We start from the raw sequence: 25,704 nt of genomic DNA on the forward strand, positions 1-25,704 counted from the left end.
CTGAACTCAGTAGAAAAACTGTTGATGGCCTGTACAATTCTGCACAGACAGCAGCAGCTCTGTCTCCAGAGCTCTCTCTGCCTCCTTTGCACTCTGAAGTAAGCAGCAGCAAGCAGCTGTCACCCCAGAGGGAAGAGCTCATGTTGAGTATAATTTCTGAATATCTTTGTAATCTGATTTTAGGATAGAGTGTTTGCTTTCCTTCTTCTTGGGCATTGAATCCAATAATAATAAGATTCCTCAAGTAGACAAGCCTGTGCAGGAGCAGAGAGACCTGAAATCAATGGGGAGTTTACTGTATAGGGTGTGGAAGGTGAAAACAGAAGGCCCTGGTGTCTCAGTGCCTCCTCCTTGTAACGCTATGTCCCACCTCAAAGGACAATAGCCCAGTGTATGACTGTAGAGTCAGCAATGTACTCTAAGCCAGAGGAGGGGAGAAGTGCATGTGAGGAGAGGAGGTACAGCTCCTTTATTCTGGAATACTGCATCATCAGTCTCAGAGATGATCTGAACTTTGTTTTCTAATTCTAACAACTGGGAATCAGAAATGACATAAAGAGAAAAAAAAGATCTTGGCATCTCAAGAGGCTCATCCCTGTAGCAGGATCAGGGCTGAGGTGCCAGCACTTTTTCTTCCCTCTCTCTGAATTGAAGAGGTGCAATGATGGCAAAATTCACTGAACCAAAGGAAACTGCAGTGACTGGAAATGTCTTTGTCCCTAAAACACCCCCACTGGCTTCCAAGCAAGAAGATGGCCGAGAGGCCACCAGCCTGGGGCCTGGAGGACCCAGCGTGGCTCCCCAGGGAGAATTGTGGCCCTACAGCCTCACCACTGGCTGGGCTCCCCACCCCTAGAAGCATCTGCTTCATCCAGGTGCAGCCAAAAGGAACTGTTCAAAGGCCCCAACACCCTGAGTAGACATGACTAAAGCAGCAGAATCCCTGGGAGGAAAAGCCGCTCTGGTTTTACAGGAAAGCAGGTCCCCAATGCTTTGAGCGAAAGAAAAAATGGGCTCATAAAAGAAACAGGAGGGGGAATAGGAAGAACAGCTACGAAAGGAAGAGCTACGGGATTCAATACGAAAAGGCGGTCCTATGGGAAACGGTAGCTTTGGTAATTTTCTGAGATGACAACAACAACTCTGAATGTTCTGTTTGGTGGCTGGGATCCTGGGAGGAGCCTACCTGGCCTTCTGAAGATTATCACACCCACTGACTTGACTTCTCAAGTCTTTTAATCAAATACCTTAAGAATAGTTGCAGTTGGCTTTAGTGAAGTAATTGCCCAGAGATCCTGGGGTGAGCCCAACACTGGAGGCTGTCCAACAGCTCTGGGATGGAGGGAAGGATCCGCAACAAAGACCACGTTAGAGATGGGGGTGACTGGGCTGGTTTTCCAGCAAGATCTGATGATAAGTAAGGTCGACTTCCTAGTGCAGGAGAGACACAATGATAATATCCTACGAAACACAACCTATTCACTCATTTGCGGTAATACGTCTCTCATTTGGAATGACTGTTTCCTCTCACAACACTTCTGTTAATGCAGGTTCTATCTCCATACAGTGGGAAAAATGAAACCTCAATTTTCTTACATGACTCGTTGAAGGTCATAGTGATCTAGACCTAAAAATACGAATTCTTGCCTCTAAGCTCATTTTTTTTTTTTTTACAGCATCCCACTCCTACTGGATAAATCTTATATTAAGGGTAGCTTAAGGAACATACCTAATTTAGAAAGGTTTATACTGATATGAACTTGTGGGAAATTAGTTGAAGTGTTGGGTTCTTAAGACCTAGGACCGCCTGGGTCTGCACTTGAGATTGGTAAAGATATTCAGAAGAATGCCAAGTCAATTAGAAGATGACGGAGTTGATGGCTTCTAAATTAAAATTCTTTAAGTAGTAAGGTAAAGAAAAAGACAAATTATAAAATAAAGATTCCTTTCCATGAAGGTGTAAAAATAACACAAAGCAAAGAGGCAAATAAGCACAGATATCTATGCCTTATTTAAATACAAATCCTTCAAAATAATTATCAGAGTATTTTCTCTCCAGATAAATTCCTCCCACTCTTTTCTTTCTCACCATTTTTTTTTTGCCCTCAGATCAACCCTAAGGAGCTGGAGAAACCAATATTAGAAACTAAAAATTGTTAAATAACATATTTCACTTGTGGATATTTCACTGGATTACACTTATGAAATATGTTATTTAACATAGTAATAACTATTCGTTGCTTAATAATCATAGTAGCATAAGAAAAAAAACATGCACAGACGTTAGACACACATTCTTCAACTGCAGACCTATCCCTTGACCTCAGTCCTTATAAAGTGGGCCACACTGCATTCCAAATATTTCTAAGTTTGCAGTCATCACAACCTCCTTTCCCAGGAGCTCAGCAGCTTAAAATCCTTAGGACAACCCTGGCCATGGCAATCTAGCCTTAGCAGAGAAGGTGTGTGCCACCACCCCCCTACTGCCGATGCGGCCTTTCTGATTTTAGTTCATCGCTTTGGAAAAAAGGATCCAGCCTCCTTCTCACATCAACGGGAACGTTTCCCTGGAAAGAAGGGGATATTGTGTGTCCAGTCGGCTGATACAGGTCTTTAATCAGATCAGCTTGAGAAGCCAAGGAAGGAGAGACTGAGAAGATGGGAAGCCCTGAAGTGACCTTGGAAGGCCCAGAGTGTGGGAATATTCTGAGTGTTGTCATTTTAACCCTCAAACCTAACTCAGCAGGAGAGCCTATATTTCAGCTCTGCAGCAACTTACACTGCATGTCTGGGTATCTGAGGTCTGCATTTTATCACTACCTCCACTGCTACTCACTAGCACCTACAGCCTGGAGGAAGGTGTCCACCTCCTTTCCCTTATCTCCTTAAGGAAAATCTACCAAAACACAGGCATCATGCAGCTGTTATGTAAATGGTCCCTGCTGCGGGGAGAAGAAAGCAGGCATCCATAAACCACCAGGTACAAGTTCACTGTCATTCCAACCCAAGACAACGCGCTCTGGGGAGGGATGAGAGACACGAGCTCACGTGAGTGCTACAGCTCAAATTCAGGAATTTGTCCTAGGCACCCTGTAGGCAGGAACCCAAGACAAGGGAGCAATCCTTGATTTTCAGCCCAAGTGCCTTTTCTCATCCCTCGAGAGCTGCAAATTTAGATGAAGGAGGACAACTTTCTATGGGGACGGCTAAATTAGGCTGTCTATGACCAACCTTTAATTGAAACTAATGCAAATAAATGTCTATCTCACTCTGAGTTCTGTTTCAATTAACATTGTGGTGGAAAGGCAGTTGGCAAGGAGAACACTGTGATATTTTAAAAACAATAAGCTAAGGATTAGAGTTTTGTCGTGTTTTGTTTTTTAAATGGATACTGTAGTCTAAGGGGAAAAGTAGGAGAGAAAAGTTTTCTCCTGGCACTCTCGAAGCAGAATGTGGTGCCAGCCACTCCACCGACTGTCTGAAGATGGGGTAATTGTCACTTCTCACCATAACTTCTTGCTTTCAGATCAGCGGCTGGCAGGTTTATCTGCTTCAGAGCAGCTTCAGAGCCACGTCAATGACACTGGCTACGTCAGCAAGAGCAATCGGAAGAGAGGAGGATGCCACTGCCAAGAGCAGTGGGAGGGAACATTTTAGCCTTCAAGATTCTATTTGTCTAGCTGCCTGATTCTAACCGGCATACATGACTGTCAGTGATTTCAGAAGGCCAGAAGAGGGTATACAGTTTTAGACTGCCTCCTTAAGGCTTGAGGTACAGTAGCATCTAGTTAACATGTGTTTAAGCTTCCAAAGCCCTTGTTTAGGTCTTGTTCTCTACTTAGGAAAGAGTGGGCTTCCAAACGTATCAGAGGATATAACCAAAATGAACACTACCACAAATAAGTGTTTAAAGCCACACCACACACACCTATAGTGGTTACTGCAGTAATTCTGGCTCATTTCACGCTATCAATAGTTCTAGCTGCTTTCATTTTTGGCACTATTATACCAAACATGACGCTACAACCACTAACAATTTGATTAGGATCCTTGGCATAATGCTATTGTATGGTCTTTTTTTGTAAGTAGGTTAAAAGCTTCTGCTCTCTTGGATGGCAATCCTTTAAAGTTCATGGTTACAAAGGTATGATTCTATCCCGTGGTCCAGTATCAGCCACCTTCTCATCCAGGACCATGGCAATCTGAGGAAGCATTATATGTAACTAATACGTTGCCAAAATGCTTTTAAAGGTGTTGTTTGGGGAGGAGAAAGAAAGCCCAAGGCAAAGGTAACTGAATGAGTTCAAAGTGAAATAACTTCCCTAACCCAGACATATCCAAAGGAGAGAAAAATCCCACCGCTAGCACAAGCCTGGTGTTCCCAACTACCCTAAAGTCAAAATTTTGTGCAGAGATTAAAAGCTGATGGCTATTGGATTCCAATAAATCATTTTGTCAAATTCACAGATGAAGAAGGAGGATGCCAAGCCCAGAAAGCTGCAGTACTCCTCTTATATTCTTAAGTATATTCTTAAGACTATATATAACATCTGGCGTAACGCTCAATGCCAAGCTCTAGCGGGAATGTAATTTAACATTGTATAATGAAAATTACCAATAACTTGTCAACAGCTATGGCCAAGTCACTTGATTTCTTGTGCTTCAGTTTCATCACCTATTTCCTTCCCAGTGAACTAAAAATTAAGATGTTAAGGTGTCTCATAGGGTGAAGAAATGAGGAACACATCATAAAAAATACATAAGGTGATAACTAGAATGAAAAGAATCAATAATGCCACATTTCAGTCACTGCCCCTATGGTTACCTCCAGCACTTGCTCTCTAAGCCATAAGTGATATGCAGTTCTCTGCAACAGGGGTTCTGAACCTGGGTCCCTAAACCCCACAGGCTGTCATGGGTGTTCTTTAAAAGAGGTCCACCAGCTCTGCTCTCTAGGGCAGGAAGTCCAGCACACAAAACTTAAGAACCACTACTATAATAAACCTTGGCTACAGGTGTACCAAAAACAAACAAAAACAAAAAACACTTACAATGCCAGATGGAGAGGAAAAGTCAGGGAAGATGGCTCAGAAGCCAAGAGAAAAGCACGAGATGAGGATCTCACGAAAACCACCACCTTCGTAAGCCTCAACTCCCTGGGACATCTACTCAACATTGACCCTATCGGTCTGAAGATAATTTTTTCAAGCAATAGTGCCCAAAAGATCATTAATAATAAGCAGAAGAAATTACTGATCATGGAGGACACAAGGCAGAAAGAACCTGAGCTGCCACCCATCCATTACTAAAGACACCTGTCAGAGGGACAAGCAAAGGATTTCATGGGGCTTTGAGGGGAGCAGGCAGCTTTATAAAAATAGGGTTGTCATGAATTGCAACTATGGGGCCATCTTGTGTGCTGTGTGAGAGATGAGAATGGAGTCTGGGTCTGCAGGTCAGACCAAGGATGAAGAGATGAATACTGTAGCCTCTCAGTAGTACCAGCAGGGTGACAGGTACTTCCATACCCCACCCCCATATAAGACCCAAGTCCCAGCTTTGACAAAAGAACGACGTTTGGAAGAGACACTGAAAAGAATTGGAAGGAAGCACTTTGACAGGAGGAGAGTGGTTCAAAAGATGGACAAGAGGTAAGTTGTGATCTTCGAAGACCAGGTCATGGGTGGGGGCGGGGTACCCTTAAAGGGGAGGGAGAGAGGGAAAGAAAGAATTTCATTCTAATTCCTGAGAGCTAGGCAGCGCATATAAAATTACCTAAGATTTACAGACCAATTTACAGTTTACAAAACATTATGACATTCACAATATCATTTAATCATTATTACCCTGAAACGCTGGCTATATTTTATTTTACACACGAGGAAACTGAGGCTAACTAAGTAGGGCGGATTATGCGACTTGCTCAAGGTCACCTGGCTGAAATCAGCGCTAGGATGCATCCCCAATGCCCCCACCCCTCCGGGTGGCCGTCCACCTTGAAAGTCTTTGCATTATCTCTTATAGCGCAAGGCTGGTGTGGCTGCAACAGACTTCACCCCCTCAGCCCCAAATCTGGGATGGAGCAGCGCCCTCAGGTGCCAAGGAGGGGGACCTGAGTGACGCGGAGCCACTGACTGGGGTTTCCCTGTCCTGCGGGGCTCGCGGGAGCGGGGAAGAGAAGCCACAGCTCTCGAACCCACGGCAGGCAGTCAGTCAAGTCAGGCTCCAGCAGCAGTTGCCCGCGTGAGGCTTCACACGAGAAGGGCAGCGCTGGGTGAATTCCCCTCTGAGCGATCCCAGAGCTAGGACCTAGCGCCTGCGCCCGCTTCTCCGACCCGGCTCTCCACGCTCCCCCCTGCCCCGCTCGCTCCTTCCCGACGGTTTCCCGGTGCCTGGGGGCGCCTTGGAAGAGGAATGGGGCTGGCGTGGAGTGTGGAGGTGTCAGAGGGCCGACCCCGGGGCGAGGGCTTCCAACGCCGATCTTCTGGGTCAGGACAACCACGAACAAACCCCGGCTGAAGTTTGGGCATCAAGGGTTTCAGACCAAGTAGCAAGTTGCCTGCAGAGCGAGCGGTCCTAGGTGGAGGGTCTGGGGCAGGGGTGGCAGTAGGGGAACAAGGGAGAGGCAGGAGATGGTGTCCCTTTCCACGCAGCCCCTCGCGGCCCCGCGGGTAGGTGGCCGGTCCGCCTCTGCAGCCCGCGGGTGCAGAGAAAGCGCCCGGCACCTGGCACCCGGCACCGCGGCGCGGCGCAGCGCAGCCAGCCCCTCCTCGCCGCGCTCCGCGCTCCTCCCCACCTGCCCACGGCCTCGCCCCCGCCGCGGAGACTCACAGTCCTCAGAAACTGGATCTCGTCCTCGCCTCCTTCTCCCCCTTCGGCCATGGCTCCCGAAGCGTCGGCGGTGCCCCAGCCTCCGGCGCCTCTGCTTCCCCCGGCAGCCGCTCGGCGTGCGCTGACTGCTGCTGCGCTCTTTCTCCTCCTCCTCCTCCTTTTCGTCCTCGTCCTCCTCCTCCTCCTCCGGCTCCTGGCTCAGCCTCAGCCTCAGCAGCGCCTAGCTAATCCCCGACCATATAGGGAGCTGGGCTAACACTCCACTGCACTGCAGAGCGCCAACGCCAAGCAAGCAGTCCGCCCACCCCTCTCGCCTCTCGCCTCTCGCCCCAGCCAAGTGCGCTGCGGCCGCCCGCTCCGTGGAGAGCGCAACGCCGGGCGCGTCGAGCCAGCGGGGGCGGTGCGGGGGCCCTGGGCCGGCGCGGTGGAGCCTCCCCCGCACCGCTGGGCACCGCACCGCACACTCAGCGGAGGCGCGCGCCCCGCGGCGACCGGAGGATGTCCCCTAAACTGCTCCGATTCACACACAAAGGCCAGTTGCTTAGCTCCAGCGCGCCCAGACTGGGTACCAACCCTCTTCGCTTTGCTCGCTTTGCCCACTTTGCGTGCGTCTGTGTGTGTGTGTGTGTGTGTGTGTGTGTGAGAGAGAGAGAGAGAGAGAGAGCGCGCGAGAGCGAGCGAGCGAATAGAGAGAGAGAGAGAGAGAGAGAGAGAGAGAGAGAGAGAGAGAGAGATCTGGACTCGAATCCCTTGCTGGGACCCGCGTGCCTTGTTGGGCAAGGAGGAAACGATGCAGTGAGGAGCGAAGGTGACTGTCCACCCATAACAAAGTTTGCAACTCCCTAGATAGTCCTCTCTACACCTTAAGAGAACCCCTTCCCCTCTTCAGAATTGGTAAGTACACTTTACCAAACCGCTGGATTGTCCAGCGTTGCTGTGACTTCTCTCTGTACCCTAGGGAGCTTCTGGGGGCTCCTGTTCTATCCTCAGTTTGGAAGTCAGGTGGCATCACAATCCTTCCTGTCTGCCCACCCCTAACCTTGTTCTGCATTTTAGAGTTCCAGCCCTGTGGACTCCAACGGGGGTAGAGAGGAGTAAAGTTACAGGAGGTTCCCTTCCAGGTCCTGGAAGGCTCCTACATCCCACCCAGCCTTAGGTCCTTTTCCATGGTTGGGGATTGTCAGATTGGTCCTTGCCTAGACTGATGGTGCAGGGTGCCCCCTTCTGTTTGATGGCCGAGAAGCTCCGAGGCAAGAGACTGTTCAGGGCAAAAGGCACCAGACAGGAGATGTAGATTTAGGAGGAAGTGCACCTGGGAAGGTGGTAATTCTGGGCTGATGGTGGTGGAAGACACTGGACACCCCAAGCCATTTCACAGCTTCATATTACCGCCTCCTTGTGGACGACCTCTATCTCTTGATTCTACCTTAAGATCTCTTTCCTGAGCTTCGGTCCCACAATCTCTGATGAACATCAGAAATGCTAAGAAAAATAATGATTTTTTCTTATATTGTACTCAGACTGCTACCTTCTGGAGGCTGCAGCTTGGGTCTTGTGCCTCTTCTGAAACCTACCTAGAACAAGTCAAAGCATCTCTACATTGTAGCCCTTCACCTCTTAGAAGACATCTGCCATGCTTGTCTCTATGGCCCACCATCCACTCTTTTCTTCTGGCTAAGGTTCTTCTTACCCCCAACTTTCCCTGTAGTATAGTTTCCAGAGCCTATGTCATCTTTGATGGCCATATAAGCATTCCAGGTTGTCTTCTTCCTGAATTGTTGTGCTCTCCATCCTTGTTTTGGGCAGTCTTTATGTGCAGCCTAATATTGGATTGGCTTTTGGGGAAACATCAATGACACTTACTGTGTTTGGAGTTAACTAGAATTTCTAGATTTACTTTTTTTTTTCCTCCCACGTAAACTGCAAGAGTCAGTTCTCCTCCATCTTGATCATGTGCAAGTGCTTGAGTAACTGTGGGCACGGTGGCTCAAGCCTGTAATCCCAACACTTTGGGAGGCCAAGGTGGGCCAATCACGTGAGGTCGGGAGTTCAAGACCAGCCTGACCAACATGGAGAAACCCTGTCTCTACCAAAAAAAAAAAAAAAAATACAAACAAAATTAGCCGGGCGTGCTGGCACATGCCTATAATCCCAGCTACTTGGGAGGCTGAGGCAGGCGAATCGCTTGAACCCGGGAAGTGGAGATTGCGGTGAGCTGAGATCACACCATTGCACTCCAGCCTGGGCAACATGAGCGAGATTCCATCTCAAAAATATATGTATATATATATATAGTGTGTATATAGTGTATATATATAGTGTGTGTGTATATATACAGTGTGTGTATATATATATATTCCTTCCAATTATAATACACAATCATGTATTGATGTCTCTATATGTGAACATTTAAGATATTTTTAAAGCTAGAGTATGCCATGCAAGGTGCTAATTATTACTAACCTGCGATATGGCATACCTTCAGAATACTACTAGAGGCCTTCTTGGATTAACTTTCATACTTTTGATTATGCTTATTTAATGGTCAAGAACTTACCCAAGTCAGAAAAATAATACCCATTGAGTACTATGCTTATGACCTGGGTGATGAAATAATCTGTACACCAAACCTCCATGACATGCAGTTCACTTATGTAACAAACCTGCACATGTACCCGTGAACCTAAAATAAAAGTTATAGCTTAAAAATAACCTACATAAATATATGACTTTGAAGCCCAAATTTCTTCTTATTCATAGGGGCTACTACAAATGGCTTTTTTACATCCTTTACTAAAATACAGATATATAACCTGGGACACCACTGCCTGTATCAGTCAAACAACCTACCACATAAGAAGGAAGCATGGAGTTCTGGAACACCATTGGTGCATCCACTTGGATCCCTGATCGTCTTTGTGTTCCTCTAGAGTGCCCAAAAGTAAACTGTTTAATCATCAAAATCTAAGATTGTTCTGGGGCTCAGCATGTAGAGTCTCAGATTGTTGTTTCAGCCTGTAAACTGGGGAAGGTGGACATTTACTTCTATTTGAAATCTACTGTTACTTCCTCCTTTCTCTAAGATTTCTCAAAGATGCACCAATAATGATGCTGTCGTCATATAGGTATAGATAAATAGTGGTTCAGACACTGCTTTGATACTTGTTTTGCTATTGGTTCACCCATTAAGACTGGGAGAGAGTAAACTAATAGTAAGTTACTTGTCTAAATTCATACAACTAGTAAAAGGAGTCACACAATCTCCTCCTACTTGGGGTAAAACAATCTCAATACTTTTCAGTACCTTCTCCAAGTAAGAGGAGATTCTTTGACTCCACGTTCAATACGTTTCAGTACTTTCTCCACTATACTGCCTTGCTTCTAGAATAGCAAAGTGGAAAACATCAGGTTCACACACCACCTCCATGCCCCCCATACCCCATACATGTTGGGTTTGCTTCCACACAGCCTATATTTTAAACTGAGTCTCTCTCAAAACCAGTTCCTCTTATCAGAGAGCCAGAGGATTTGGACCTGAGGTCTTAGAGGGTATTGTAGCTACTACATTTTTAAAGAAAAACCCAAAGCGCCCCAGGTTTCTAAAGCCCTGGAGAAAGCTATCAGCCATTATTATGACTTCAATTAGGTGCACACCACAGAGAAATGAAATACCTTTGGAATGCTGGCATGGTTCAAAGTCAGACCTCGAAGCCTGCTGTTTTTGAATGCTGGGGCACTGTGTGGCCAATATCAACAGCAGGTGGGGCCAAACCAGAAATTTTCATTTTATCATTATAGCACTTTTATACCTTTTACATACATAATTTTAAAGGCCTGACAAAATCTGAAGCCTGATTATTGAAATAAAATTTGTGTATTTCTTTTCTCCTCTGGCAGGTTCTCCAAGTATTGGTCTTGAGGGTTTTCTCACATAAGAGGGCCTCTTATTTGTGTCTTAACAGTAATATTGCTATAGTTTTAAAATGCTAATGAAAATGTCCACACTCATATAAGTCAGTATCTCATTTGCTATGTCGTATTATTCATGGTAGCTAGTTGCCCAAGTGGTCTCAATGAGGCCAAGGACATGGATTCAATTGTAGGAAGCCCAGTTAGCTCCACTCTATTTGCTGTCCAAAGACCCTGGCCCCTTCATTCTGGTTAAAAGCCTCATAAATCTTCGTTCATTTAGCCATAGGGAAGGTAGGCTTCAGCTTTAACTAGCTAGGACTTCCCATGCTTGGAGACATGGAAGCTAAGAGGTCACACTTGATAAAGATAGCCTTCACCCATGTTATTAGCAATATATTAAACTCTACACAACACTGAATCTTTCTCCATTTCAGCCTCACTTCCTAACTATAGGAGTCATCATCCATTTGCTGAAAATGCATTTCTTCCGTTAATTGCACTCATGGCTTCGGTCTGCATTGACTCAGGTTTTGCCTAAGGAAAGTATAAAAGGGAGTGATGGAAAGAACTGTGGAGTTGAGGGAGCTGACTCTGCTAGCTACCATCTTTTAAAATATCTCACCGTATACACAAGTACTATCTGTGTACTGACTGAAGATTTATGTATGTTTTCATTAGCAAAAGAAAAAAAAAACACTTTTCTCTGCTTTTGTTCAGGTGTTCAAATTGTGAAGCTCTTTTACTGGTGATAAGGCAAGAAGATATTGTCGCCAGGGAAGCTTGTGAACAGAAAGAAATACCTCCTGAGATTACACCTGCTTTTGATTTGGTGCCAGTAGGAATGATGGTATACATATTTTACAGAAGTCATTTTTTAATGTTAAGAAAAAATTATCATTAGTTTCCAAGATCTTTATAATAAGCTACTAAATTGGTATACTAATATACCTTTGTCCTAAAACTTGGAAGCCATACCAAAAATCCTTGATTCAGATTCCTTTCTTCAATAGAGAGGGGACAGGTACAAAAAAAAATCTTTCTTTTTCTGATGATATGTGCATTATCCTGCTTATAAAAGCCATAGACATTGCAACTGCTTATAACACAGACAAGGATCCAGTCACTGATACCTTCCTGAAGCTGAACACATGGAAATGTCGTCTTGCCACCGCCGCCTCCTCCTCCTCCTCCTCCTCCCTTCTTCTTCTTCCTCTTTTCTCCTTCCTCTACTCCTTCTTTTCACCTTCTCCTTCTTTTCTTTTGATATTTTAAGATTGGAGGATTACATTATGAGCCCAAAGTTAATACGCCATTCTGGTGAAAGGCTCCGGAAACTAAATCACTCAAGGGGTTTTGTTCCGGAGGGTTGGGACAACCTCTGAGGCACTGCAGAGATAGAGGCACACTGAGCACACTTGTGAAAGCCTAGGAGGCAGATCGTCTTGCAAGGTTCCATCCATTGAGCTGATTCATCTTCGAGGAGTCGCCAGTTGGAAAGGGTTGTTAAAGCACTAGATTAAGCCACCAGCATTATAGTAGTTTATTTGCATTTTCCTGCAGGTCAGCCTCTGTTTAAAAGTACATTTATACTGTAATCATTGTGTATAGCAACAGCTTTGACATTAGAAACACAAGAGTTTGAGTCCTGGGCAAAACTCTACCATTTGCATGATTCTGAGCAAATAATTGAAACTCTCAAAGCCTGTTTGCATTTTATGAAAATACCCACTTTTGGGTGCATTTTAAAGATTAAATGACTGGGTGATTAGAATGTTTAGCAGAATGTCTCGTACAAGTGCTCAGCACAAAACACCTAGATATTTCTTGTAGATCTCTCCCTGTCCTCCTCCTCTGTGTTGGTTTCCAGTGCCTGCCTTTCCAGTCTGTTTGTATTCTTGCCTCTCTTAAAGTTCTATTCTCATTCGATTTTTTTTTTTATGAGGCCTTTACTCACAAAAAAAGACACAATGTTTCTGATTTCAGCAAATGATTTCCTGCCCCAATAAGCAAAACATTCTGGGCAGATCTCATGTGTTGCAAGTTAATGATGAACACCAACACTGCTTTTCCCTGTTTGTTTCCTAGGGAGCTTGTTCTGAGCTGTATTATGTTTGCATCTTTAATGAGAGATGTATTCTGTTGCTATGGCATGTGGAAATTTATGGCTTCCTCTGGAAAGTGGAATTGTCACCTTCCACCCCCCTCAGGTTCTCCCTTGGGCTTGCTGAGACTGAGATCTAGTGGCTTATGAAACTACACTTAATCAGATAAGTCTCACACTAAACTCAATACCTTTGACTTCTAATTTCTGCATTTTAATTCTTCCTGTAATTCAGTGGCACAGATTTATTGAAGCTTCTGCCAGCAACAGTCTGCTCTGCTTCGCTGCAGTTTTAATAGTTCCTGCTGAAATAGGTGGGCACACAGTGGGTAAGGAGATGAACACACTTTTGTGTCATTTATTTCAGGTGCCAGGCTAAGACCCACATTTCAGTGGGTAAAAATGTAGGTAATTGACTTTCATGCCGGTTCCAGGGTAGTAATTATATGGCCAACTCCCAGGTTCAACTTGTCCCTACAGCCTGTTCTGAGCAGATCTCATTTCCAGTATCTTGGAGTTGGTGAAATTTCCTTTAAAATAATCCAACGAATCTAACAAAGCAAATCTTCGTTCTCTCTGCACTAAAGGACACACAATTTCTCTCAGTATTCAGAGCTCCAGTGTCCTAGGATGTGAGCTCTGCTTTGCAATTCCTTGTCAGAATGCTGCTGTTGTCGCCAACAAGCATGGCAGAATGCTGTGGACTCTTCAGAGTTCAGGAGGCCTGCAGTGCTGCTGGGTGGCTCCTGTTCCTCTCATCTGAGGTCCAAACAGAAGTCAGAGATCTTAAACTACCACATTTGTACCTTATCATACAATCTAGAATTGAGAATGTAGAGTCTAAGTTCAATGGGTGCATAGACCAGCAAAAATTTACAGACAATTTTCAGCTGTATCATGGGGTTGCCATATTTTTGTGTTGCTTTTAAGCACATTGATAATCAAACTGCTAATTAATGGCTATTGCCATTGTATAAAAGAAAGGACTTTTTAACATAAGACAGTAAAAAGGACAAATCTTAGAATTAAGAATAAATTTGACTTTATGAATAACTCACTACATAATCTCTTTCTTTCTCTGCTTCTCTCTCTATATCACTCACTCTCTCTCCTTTTCCCGCAAAGGAGATGAAAACCTCATCAAGACCAGCACTGATTTGGGAATCACCAATAGAGTCAACCCCTTACTCGCAGAAACTAAGGCCCCCTAAGGTGAACTGTGAACTAAATTGATGAAAAGTGGGACCAAAGCCCAGATCTCTGGGCTCCTTGTCTGGTATTTATTTTCCCTGCTTTCTTCATAATTAAATTCAGTGTAATGACCCAGACATAGAGCAAGATCCTGGAGTGTCTTCTTAATCATCAAATATTGTCCTCTATAAAGTTATAATGTTTAGTGAATTTGCTGTAGTCGAATTCTTTTAAAATGGCTAACATATGTGTGAGAATTTGCTAGTAACCACCTAGAATGCTTGTTCCCTAAGGGATTATTGACTTTTTTTTTAAACTATAAAAAAAAAAAACAAAAAAAAAAAAAAAAGGAAAAGAAAATTAAGATTGAGCTTAATCATTTCATTCACTTAAGTACTGATTACATGTAAAAGCACTGTGTTGAGGAGGTTTTGGGATTGGTGAATCTCATGTCGAGGTGGTTTTAGAATAGCCCTTTACAAACGTAAAATATTAATTTACTAAATTGCATGACTGTATTAGTCCATTTTTCACACTGCTGATAAAGACATACCTGAGACTGGGCAATTTACAAAAAAAAAAAAAAAAAAAAAAAAGATTTAATGGACTTACAGTTCCAGGAGGCTGGGGAGGCCTCACAATCATAACAGAAGGCAAGGAGAAGCAAGTCACGTTTTACATGGATGGCAACAGGCAAAGAGAGAGAGCTTGTGCAGGGAAATTCTCATTTTTAAAACCATCAGATCTCATGAGACTCATTCACTATCATGAGACCAGCGCAGGAAAGACCTGCCCCCATAATTCAGTCACCTCCCACCAGGTTCCTCCCATGACATATGGGGATTGTGGAAGTTGCAGATCAAGATGAGATTTAGGTGAGGACACAGCCAAACCTTATCAATGACTTACACGTCACTTCACAATTTTCATATCCTTCCACTTCTTAGTTTCTACTTCAACATTATAGTCTATGACCTCAAACGTTGAGACACCTTAAGCACCCTTTAACTGTGGTTCTTGTTCTTCTCAACCCTTTCAGTATTTGGCCCGGTTGGTTCATTACTATTTCTTGGAACTACTCCCCATCCTTGGGATCCAGGTCCTAGCACTATCCAGACTCTTCTACATCTCTGACTCTTCCTTCTTGATTTCATTTGATGACCTCTCTTTCTCATTCTGACATCAGAAATGGACATTCTCTAAGATTCCAAATTTGAACCTCCTTCATTTTCTGCAGACTCATCTTACCCTCTTTCATGACTTTAGCCACCACAGCCTCTATGCTCAGATCTTTATTGCCAGGTCTTCCAAGTTACAGATTTACTTTTCTAACTGTATGTTGGAGACTTCCAACTGAGTGTATCACATTTCTTCAAATGCAACATGACTAAAACAGAATTTATCCTGTAAGTAAGGACCCTCCCCATGAGCTCCCCTTTTCCACACCTACTGGCTTCTCCTTCCTCCCAATCTTTCTATCTCTGTTATTGGTACCACCATCCTTGGAGGAACAATAACTGACACTGGCAAGGGAACCAGCAGAAATAATGAGTCACTCAGTCAAGACATCAGGACACACACTTCTCCCTGCCGCACTGACCCTGTGCTGGCTTCCACAACTGAGTTTGGTGTGTGGAAAAAGAAAAAAGAAAAGAACTGACACCTCTAACAAAGAGATGCCTTCAAACAACAGACAAAGGTTATCTAGACCTGAAACACTTCAACACAAAGACAGGATTCAGGAGTTAATGAGAGGAAATGAGCTTTGCCAAGGACTTCTGCAAGGAAGCTATGATTCTCGTCCAACGGGCAGAGTACCTAGCTGGATCAGCACATTGCAGAGCATCTTCAATTTGGAGCCCTTTGCTTTGAATCCTGGCGCCAGCACTGTTTAGCTTTGTGAACCCGAGTAAGATACCTAGCCTTGCCGTGTTTCAATTTTCTTATTTAAAAAAGGAAAGCAAAATTTAAAACAAATTTAAGAGGATGATTGAAGAATTGAAAAGTCAATATCTCAATATCTCCCTATAAAGTTTTTGGGGTTTTTATTTAATTTATTTACTTATTTTTATTTTTTATTTTATTTTATTTTATTTATTTATTTTTTGAGACAGAGTCTCGCTCTGTTGCCAGGCTGGAGTGCAGTGGTGTGATCTCGGCTCACTGCAAGCTCCACCTCCCGGGTTCCAACGACTCCCCTGCCTCAGCCTCCCAAGTAGCTGGGACTACAGACATGCACCACCATACCCAGCTAATTTTTTGTATTTTAGTAGAGACAGGGTTTCACCATGTTGGCCAGGATGGTCTCGATCTCCTGACCTCATGATCCACCCGCCTCAGCCTCCCAAAGTGCTGGGATTACAGGCGTGACCCACTGCACCCGGCCCATCTAGAAAGTTTTTAGAACAGTGACTGGCAATGAGCAGATGCTGATTTACTGTCTGGTTTCTCCAAAAGCAGACCCTGATTTGGGAGATGATCCCAGAAAGTACCAGTAAGAGTGAGAACATGAGACAGGAAAGGGAAGGAAGCTAGTAAGGAGCAAGTTATCAAGCCAGTTACCTCTGCACATGAGGAGTCCAGTTCACTGGGGAACTCTGGGAACCAGTGAGGAACATGCACTTCAGAGTCACCCTCAGAAAAACAAGGAAGCTGGGGTATTTACACGCTAACTCTGGTCAGTCACTGGGTGAAGGCTGCTCCCAGGGTGTTAATTCTCTGGCACTTTCAGCTGGCTCCAGCTGCCAGAGAAAGCCCTTGGGCAGTTGGAAATTGGGCTGCCAAATACCCAACAATGGGAGGAAACCCAAAGTTCAACAAATATGCTATTGTCATCATCACCACTGACATCCAAAGGCAAAACCTATGAAAACGGGCTATTCTGGCTGAAGCTGCAGGAGAGATGTGGATGGTGGTCCCAGGATTTGGCAGTGGGTGCCCAGTGATCTCATCGTAGGTGAGGTACCTGAGTCAGCTCTACAGAACCTTAGGGATTCGCAGACCAATTTGGGGAGCACACTTCTTAGCATCTGTGAATACTGGGAGTGATTCAAAGAAGATAAAAATGGTATCTTTAACACACCTGTTATAAAGAAAGGAAGCTTCAGATAATGAGTATATTATCACTGGGAGTGATTCAAATGAGATAAAAATCTACCTCTCTCCCTGAAGGAGCTACAACTTAGTTTCAAAGACAAAATATGAACATAGTACAGTAAGACTGGGCACGGTGGCTCACGCCTGTAATCCCAGCACTTTGGGAGGCCGAGGCAGGTGGATCGAGAGGTCAGAAGATTGAGACCATCCTGGCCAACACGGTGAAACCCCGTCTCTACTAAAAAAAAATACAAAAAATTAGCCAGGCGTGGTGGCGGGCGCCTGTAGTCCCAGCTACTTCGGGAGGCTGAGGCAGGAGAATGGCGTGAACCTCGGAGGCAGAGCTTGCAGTGAGCCGAGATCACGCCACTGCACTCCAGCCTGGGTGACAGAGTGAGACTCCGTCTCAAAAAAAAAAAAAAAAAAAGAACATAGTACAGTAAGGTAAGCAGCAATGCAAGTTTAGTGTCCAGGGAGTGGAGTAGAAGTTGAGTGTCCAGCGAGACTGCCACTGGCTGGGGTGGTCAGAAGCAGCTCCCATGAGGAAATAGGATTAGGCTTAACTATGGGACGATTTCTTTTCAGACTGGCAGAACAGAGGCAACAATACACTGATTGGACCCGAGAGCTCCCCTGACTGAGATGCTGGTTGTCATGTGGAAGGCCTGGGGCCCAGACTGCTGCTTCATGCAACCCCTCAGTTATACTGGACTACGCAAGGTGCTTTACTGAGTGGCGATGCCATTCTTCTGAAATCATCACTCCCAGAGGTGGACCCAGCTTTCAGCCTCTCTCCACCCCTGCCCTGCCCTTCCATCTTAAATATTCTCTCTCAAGTCATCATAATAGCTATCAACAACCCTGTGAAGTAGGCATTTTTACTGCCATTTTACAGATGAGGAGACTGAGAGGGTTAAGAAATCTCCCTAAGGGTTCTCAGCTAAACTGGGATTTAAACCCTAGTCTATCTAATTTTAAAGCCAAACCAAATCACTGTGCTTTAATGCCTCCAGTTCAAGCAGAGAAGAAAAAAAAAACTCTAATTACTTTAGATTTGAGATAGTCAAATTCGATCCTACAGATTGATCCAAAGCACTTGCATTCAGAGGTTGTTTATTCTTCCTCATTATCAACACAGCTACGGGCACTACTTCGAAGGCCACACAGCAACTGCTGCAAGCTTATGAAGAGCAGTTTGGGAAGCGACAAAAGAGAATAGATTGAAATCCACTTGAGTGACGATTTCCCTGCCTTGGTCAACAGACAGTACATTTATGGCATTCTTGGTTCTCTAGAAGTAGAAGAATTCCTTGAGATCTGAGTTCAGGTCCATTTCCGCCAAATTGCAAGGCTTATTTAGCTATTACTTAACATTCCATCTGTTACCTTTTGGCAGGTTTTTAAAAAATCAAATATATTCATTACCTGAAGCTTCCTTTCACTATAACAGATGTGTTAAAGATATCATTGAGGCATGCATTCATTCATTCATTCATTCATTCCCAATAAAACAGCTTAGAAAAGTAGAGAGGGTGGGCTAGTTGCGGTGGCTCATGCCTGTAATCTCAGCACTTTGGGAGGCCGAGACGGGCGGATCACAAAGTCAGGAGATCGAGACCATCCTGGCTAACACGGTGAAACCTCGTCTCTACTAAAATACAAAAAACTAGCCAGGCGTGGTGGTGGGCGCCTGTAGTCCCAGCTACTCGGGAGGCTGAGGCAGGAGAATGGCATGAACCCGGGAGGCAGAGCTTGCAATGAGCCCAGATCACGCCACTGCACTCCAGCCTGGGCGACAGAGCGAGACTCTGTCTCAAAAATAAAAAATAAAAGTAGAGAGGGTGAAATATTAGCCTTGATGTACAGTTAAGGGAAGAGACATGACCAATAATGACCCTTCAGTTTTGTTTTTCCCTTTTGCGGACACCTCCACTCCCTGCAGCCCAGTCAGAATCCCTTGAGGAAAAAGCCCTGCAAGATTCTGGAGTAGATCACCGACAGGGCAGGTGCAGTCTCTACTCAGTATCCCAGTTAAGTGATTCCTTGCCAGTCTCTGAGGCCAGACGTCCTCTCTACTTTTTTTAGTAGGTAACTCCCTGACCAGGCACTAAAATCTTTGGGTAAAATCACAAAGTGATTAAAAAAAAAAAGAAAGAACAAATGGGAAAAGATATTTTCCAAATACTTTGGAAATCTTTTTGAATATTCTGGGCTCAGCAAGGCACTGGGCTCTCAGGGGCCATCTATGTACAAGGACATTGCCATCCCAAGATTAGAATTGCATGAAGCTAGCAGAAGCTTGGGAAGCTGATGTTGAAAATTTCAGACTAACTCCCTAAGAGGCAGCATTTCTTCTTAATTCCCCAGCAGTAACATTGTGCTTTTCTCTAGAAGGAGATACATGGTGATCTTTCTCTGAACTTTAAATGATAATAGTAGACCAGTACCTGTAGTAGTCGTAGTAGTATGAAGTTAACATTTCCTGTGTGCCAGGCACTATTCTGGTTACATGTATTAAGTCATTTAGTCCAACAACAGCCCTATGCCATCAGTATTATTATTATTGTCCACGTTTTACAAATGAGTTAACTGAGGCACAGAATGCAAGTCACTTACCACCCTCAGTTCCTTATCATGTGGGCCTCTCCATAAGGTGACTTAGAACATAGCAGCTTGCTTCACTAGAACAAGTATGTGGGAAGATTCAGACAGACAGGGTGAAAGCAAGATGCAAGCCTATCTTCTGTAACCTAATTGCAGAAGTGACATCACATCGCTCTGCCATATGCTATTCGTAAGAAGCAAATCACTAGCCTCAGCCCACACTAACAGAGAGAAGGTAACACAAAGGGCATGAATATCAAGAGGTGGAGTTCACTGGGACCATCTTAAAGGATTCCTTCCACACGGTCTGACAGAGCCCAAGACCTTGACCAAAAGGAGAAACAGGTCCCATTTTCCCTAGGCAAACTTGCAAGAACCAAACCTGTCTCAACAGAGAGCGCAGGAATGGGGAAGTTGTATCCCAGAGGCCAGCTCCAGCTAGGGTTTAAAGTTAATGAGTTTCCAGTCACTTGAGCTCCAAGAGTTACAGTTTCCTACCTGGCAAACTCAGACAGCGATTGCATTCAGCACCAAGAATAAGGAAAATGAAGAGTTACGAATGATGATTATTTCTCGAATTCCTAATTTAAAGTTAGTGACAAGAGCAGTTAAACTCCGGAAGTCACCCCTTTCCTCTGTGTTCCTGTCCCTTGTCCTCACCCCTCTCTAATTTTGCATGTCTCTCTGTAGCAGTTTCTGGGCTTTGTCTGTCTTCCTTTCGTTCCCCACCTTTTGACCAGCTTTCTCTATCTTACTGCTCTGCATTTTTCTTTTCATTTTTTAGTTCCTAGGTGTTGAAGTTTTTTAATTTATAAAACTTTTTAGGAAGGGAAAAGTAGACAAATTTACAATAAAGTAGTGCACTGGTCAGTTTTCTGTGTCAACTTGGCTAAGCCATGGTCCCCAGTTATTCAACCAAGCACTAATCCAGGCGTTGTTGTGAAAGCATCTTGTAGATGTGATTAATATCTACAGTCAATTTAATGTAAGGAAGGTTGCCCTGGATACTCTGGGTGGGCCTCATCTAATTAGTTGAAACTGACGGTTCCCTGCAGAAGCAGGTATTTTGTCCGAAGGCGGCAACACCATCTCCTGCCCAGGAGTTTCCAGCTTGCCCTTCTTGACAGCCGGCCCTGCAGATTTGTATATGCCTAGCCTCCCTGTGACATCATTTCCTGCAGTAAATCGATGTGTGTGTCACGTGGGCGTGTGCATGTGTGTGTGTATTGAGTCCTGAATGACACAGCTGGCAGGAATATCCAATAGTTCTGAGAGTGGTCTTTATACTAATAGGGAGAGCGGAGGCATATTTTCATTTTAAAAGAATTGAATCCCTTGAAATGAGTTTTCTCATTTGTGTTTTCAAAGATAGTATTTTCCCCCAGAATAGAATTCCAGATATCCCTCAAGTCATGCCACGCTGGCCACCTCTAGTCTGGCCTGAATTAGGCCTTGGTAATGTGTCTGCAGTTGGTTTCTCCCACGGGGCTCTCGGTCTTGCTGACTTCAAGAATGCAGCTGTGGAGCCTCACGGTGGTTACAGTTCTTAAACATGGTGTGTCCAGAGTTTGTTTCTTCAGCTGTGTCCGGAGTTTACTCCTTCTGGTGGGTTCATGGTCTTGCTGACTTCAAGGGTGAAGCCACAGACCTTCACAGTGAGTGTTACAGCTCTAAAAGGCGGTGAGTCTGGAGTCGTTTCTTCCTTCCGGTGGGTTCGTGGTCTCGCTGGCTTCAGGAGTGAAGCTGCAGACTTTCGTCGTGAGTGTTACAGCTCATAAAAATCATGCAGACCCGAACAGTGAGCAGCAGCAAGATTTATTGCAAAGAGCGGAAAAACAAACCCTGTAAACCACAGAATGTGACCCAATCGCCCGCCTCGGCCTCCCAAGGTGCTGGGATTACAGACGTGAGCCACCGCGCCCGGCCTGTTTTCATCTTTAATGTGGTAATAAATATTATTAGATATAACCCACATAAACAAAAGCTCTTTGGGTTCTCAACAACTTTTAAGAGTCCAAGGAATCCTAAGAGCATAAAGCTTGTTGAGTAACCACTGCTGTAGACCACTGATTATGGTCTTGCTGAAACAAAAAGTAGAATGTGCCTTTAGGGGTGACTGGTCCGAGGACTTGGGAACAGCTTAGAGTGGCCATGGAACCTACAGTCCTCTCCCTCTTGCTAATGGCTAAATTCACACCAGAAGCCATGTTGTATATATGTATTTTTTTATCTTCTACAGAACCCAGCAAGATTTTGAACGCCAGATACATACTCTGTAGGTATCGATTGATTTATGTTTATTAATCTTCAATTTTGCAAAATGTATTAATTTAGAATAAGGAGGCATCTATCTTACAGCTCAAGAAGATTAATGTCCACTTGAAGGCTAAAACCTGAGCAGTTTGGGAGACCCACCCTCCCTCAGGCCATTGCAGCTGCCATGTGAGCTCAGTGTGTGAGGGATAGAGGCAGGAGAAAGGTCCACGCACCATTCAAGCTGGAACCTGTTCTCTGCAACTTGGAGCCTTTCTTTGGTCCGTAGAGCCACAAAGCCCATCAGATTCTGGTGTTTTCCTTCAGTTAGAGAAACTGGCAGGATATGACACCTATTTTTACAGCATAAGTTCTTCAGTGAAGATTTATGACTGTTGACATAGAACTCACTATGTCCTCCCTGTATATATGCTCTATTCTAGTACACTCTTGAAGTCCTGACTAGAGTATGGTTACAAATGCTGATTCAAACCTCATCTCTATAGCTTACCAGCTGTGAGAACTTGAGCAAATTTCCTATACTCGACCAGCCTCAGCTTCCCTATCTGTAAAGTGGGAATAACAGTAATACTACCTGAAAAGGTTGTGGTGAAAATTAAATGATATAATGTATACCAAGTACTAAGCATGGGTGCCTGACACAGCAAAAGATCTGAAAAAATGTTAACTACTTTTTTGCGTTAGGCGGAATCATGGGGCTGGAAAGAGACTTTCTGTTCTTATTTGGTCGTTAATATTTAATATGCTAAGCTCTAGAGGCAGACCAATTATTTGCCACTGCCCTTGCTAAGAATGGGAATGGAAAAAAGCAGATCATGTCTTGCTTCTTTTCCATCCTCATCAAAAGCCCAGAGAATGAAAATAGAAGGAGGAGAAGAATCATTCATTTACTAAAGAAAATATGCCTCCATTTTGACCACCTGCTGTGTGTGAGTTTGCGACAATCCCCTTCCATCCAACAAGATTGTGTTTCTGTTTTAACAGGAGCTTCTCTCGCTAGAGCAGAAAGGACACAGCACTGGCCAGGCAGCATGTTTGTTTGTTTGCCCTGAGTCCTGGGGCAGCTAGTTTTCTTGGGCAGAGTTACTTTTCAGGTCTGGAGCCAGGAAAACACACTCCTCAATGCCCACATATTTGTAGGGTGACACATAGCTTGGAAGCTTGCCACACCTATTGCAACCGCTGTCTGACTTGTGTCCCAGGAAAGATTGTCTTCATGAGATATTCTTAGGGGTGAATGCTGTAAGAAACGTGCACACCACTCAGGACAGCAGCCACCTAACTTCAGAGGTTCGTCCTCTCACAGGCCCCTGCAGTCTGGGCTGTGCCAGTGGTCTGCCTAGGAAACTGCCTTCAGTATGCAGGGGACTGTGAGTTGCGCAGTAACTGCATTTGAGAATCAAAGCACTGATTTCAGGCAGCGATAGGCTGTGTGTCTGGAGACAGGTGTGGAGACTGCTTTCGTGTTCTCCTGCTGAAGGAATAGAAGGCAGCATGAACTCAGACTGAATGGCTGGCTCTGGTGTGTGTTTGAATTAAAACCAAACCACCATTTCACCAATGGCACACAGATGGACCCCTGCTTGACACCACAAGAGGAAAACTAAAAATGAAATCAGCCAGAGTAACTAATTTTGTTATTAGTTATCATAATTTCAAAACAAGCAGTTCTATTGTTTTAAAAGGGAACATCAAAATAACAGGAAAATTGGAAAGTAGCAATATCATATAATGTCTGAAAATAAGCTAAAAAGAAAGCACATTATTTTGGTGGAAGAATAAAAGTCCAAGGAAAAGATGTAACAAAACTTTTTGTATGTGTCACAAGCTGTTCCCATCACTACTGAAGACAAAAGGGGAGAAGGTGGTTTGTACTCTACTCCTAGGAATTTGGGTTAGACCATGAAAGCAATTGTTATAATAACAGTGGGGAAGCAAACAGGCACAGTAATGGGACAATGCCTCGTGAGAGTCCCTGTGTGTTTGGAGTGGCTCAGGGCCTCCTTTCCATCTTCGGCGGTGAGTTGCAAATATTGCAGTGCGTTACTTTCTACATAATTATTTAACCTAGAGAAACACTTCAATGGTGACCGCCGCCTGCAATGAGGCCATAGCAAGGGTTAAAAATAGCCAAGGCAAGTCATTAAAATATCAGGTAGCAAACAGTCCTTAATGAGTGAAACAAGTTTTTTGAGAGCAAGGACCTGTGACTAGGAGGACTTGGAAAATTGTAGGCTTGTGTGTGCTTATTCTAATTTTCCATTGTATATGTTTTTGTTTGTAATTCCCTTCCCGCTCCTCAACTGTTGAGGGCTAACTCTAGATTTTAACCCCTCCAGGCTCACCCTTCCACATAATGAGGTTAGGTCGCCCTCTGGTGGCACAGAGCTAATCTAGCTTCTGATAAAGCCTGTGTATTCTCTGCAATGCAATGCCTTAGATTTGAGCTAATTAAATATTCTGTTAACGCTTTCATATGTAGCAAATATAAACTGACACTTTTTAATGGAAAGAAGAAACAATAAAAACCTAATTACAGTTTCTGTTTCATTTCTTGTAAAGACTTTAATAGGGATTCTGTGTTACTGAGATTGATAGCATGTTTGATAAATACACTTTCACTGTTAATGGCAAATAAAACACTCTGGCTTATAAATAGATGACCTCAGCCAGGGCAATCTTCATAAACCTGCTTGAAGTGGACTTAAAAAATAAAAAGGGCCAACAATCACTGAAAATATACAGGAGGTGAGAAAAAATTTTAATAAGTGAATAATTGAATTTTGAAAATAGTGCAAGCAACAGGCTTAATCAGCAGGCAGGGTGCTAGTGCTGATACCGTCACTATCTAGCTCTGTGGTCTTGGATTCCATCAGATGCACCAATAGCCTTAAGCTAAATTTGTGATTTTTTTCTTAAGCTGCCTAAAATGTGACTTGTAACTCAAAGAATCTCAATTAATAAATGCTTTCCAGAAGACTACAATCAGCATAGACCCAATAATATATACATATACATTATAAAGGCAATTTAAACAATGAATACCCAGGAAGACTTCCTCAATTATTCGGAATACATTGGGAAACTTGGCAGAAGTGAGCGTCAAATTTAACACGTAATAGGCACAGCTATGAGGAGAGAGGCTGATATTTAATCTCAAGCTCAGATTTTGAGGAAAAGGGCTGGCTCTGATGGATCTGGTCAGGAGCTCACCCTGGTATTACTGTAGCTGTGAATAGAGTAAATCAGGTGGGATTTGGGGCTGGAGCACGTAACCCAACAGATGTGAACTGCAAGGACAAACTCATGTCAATCCTAGGAGAAAAAAATGGAATAGTTTCTTGCTTTGAGCCCTGACAAATATGTGTTTATGCTACTTCTGCTACTGTTAATAATTAATAGTGAAGTGGATATTTTTCTCACATTGAAATTAGGCAGTATAACTAAAGCCATATTATTGAGTTAATGTATTCTAACCCATGCCACAAAAAGATTTTATGGCTCTGTAAAGATTTCTTACAAAGAAATGGCATAGTAAAAAAAATTAATCTCAGATAAAAATGCATCTGAGCCTTCAGTGTCAGCTACAAAATTCCACAATTTGAAAAAAAAAAGTTAAATTTTAAGAGAAGGATTTGAGGCAGGAACAAATATCATTAACAAAATACTGTTTTACTGGTTTTGCCTAACATTTG

General features: G+C 43.9%; 1 protein-coding gene across 1 annotated transcript in view; it reads right to left on the minus strand.

The window, feature by feature from the left end:
- Positions 1 to 6,930, minus strand: part of RYR3 (ryanodine receptor 3) — a 580,605-nt gene extending 573,675 nt beyond the window's left edge. The window contains exon 1 of the mRNA XM_017857433.1: positions 6,832 to 6,930. Coding sequence (XP_017712922.1) covers positions 6,832 to 6,882 — 51 coding nt within the window. The 5' untranslated portion in view covers positions 6,883 to 6,930. The remainder of the gene's footprint in view (positions 1 to 6,831) is intronic.
- Positions 6,931 to 25,704: the final 18,774 nt, after the last annotated feature.

The sequence above is a fragment of the Rhinopithecus bieti genome, unplaced genomic scaffold (genome assembly GCF_001698545.2).
Source record: "Rhinopithecus bieti isolate Rb0 unplaced genomic scaffold, ASM169854v2 scaffold_44948, whole genome shotgun sequence".
Lineage (NCBI taxonomy): Eukaryota > Metazoa > Chordata > Mammalia > Primates > Cercopithecidae > Rhinopithecus > Rhinopithecus bieti.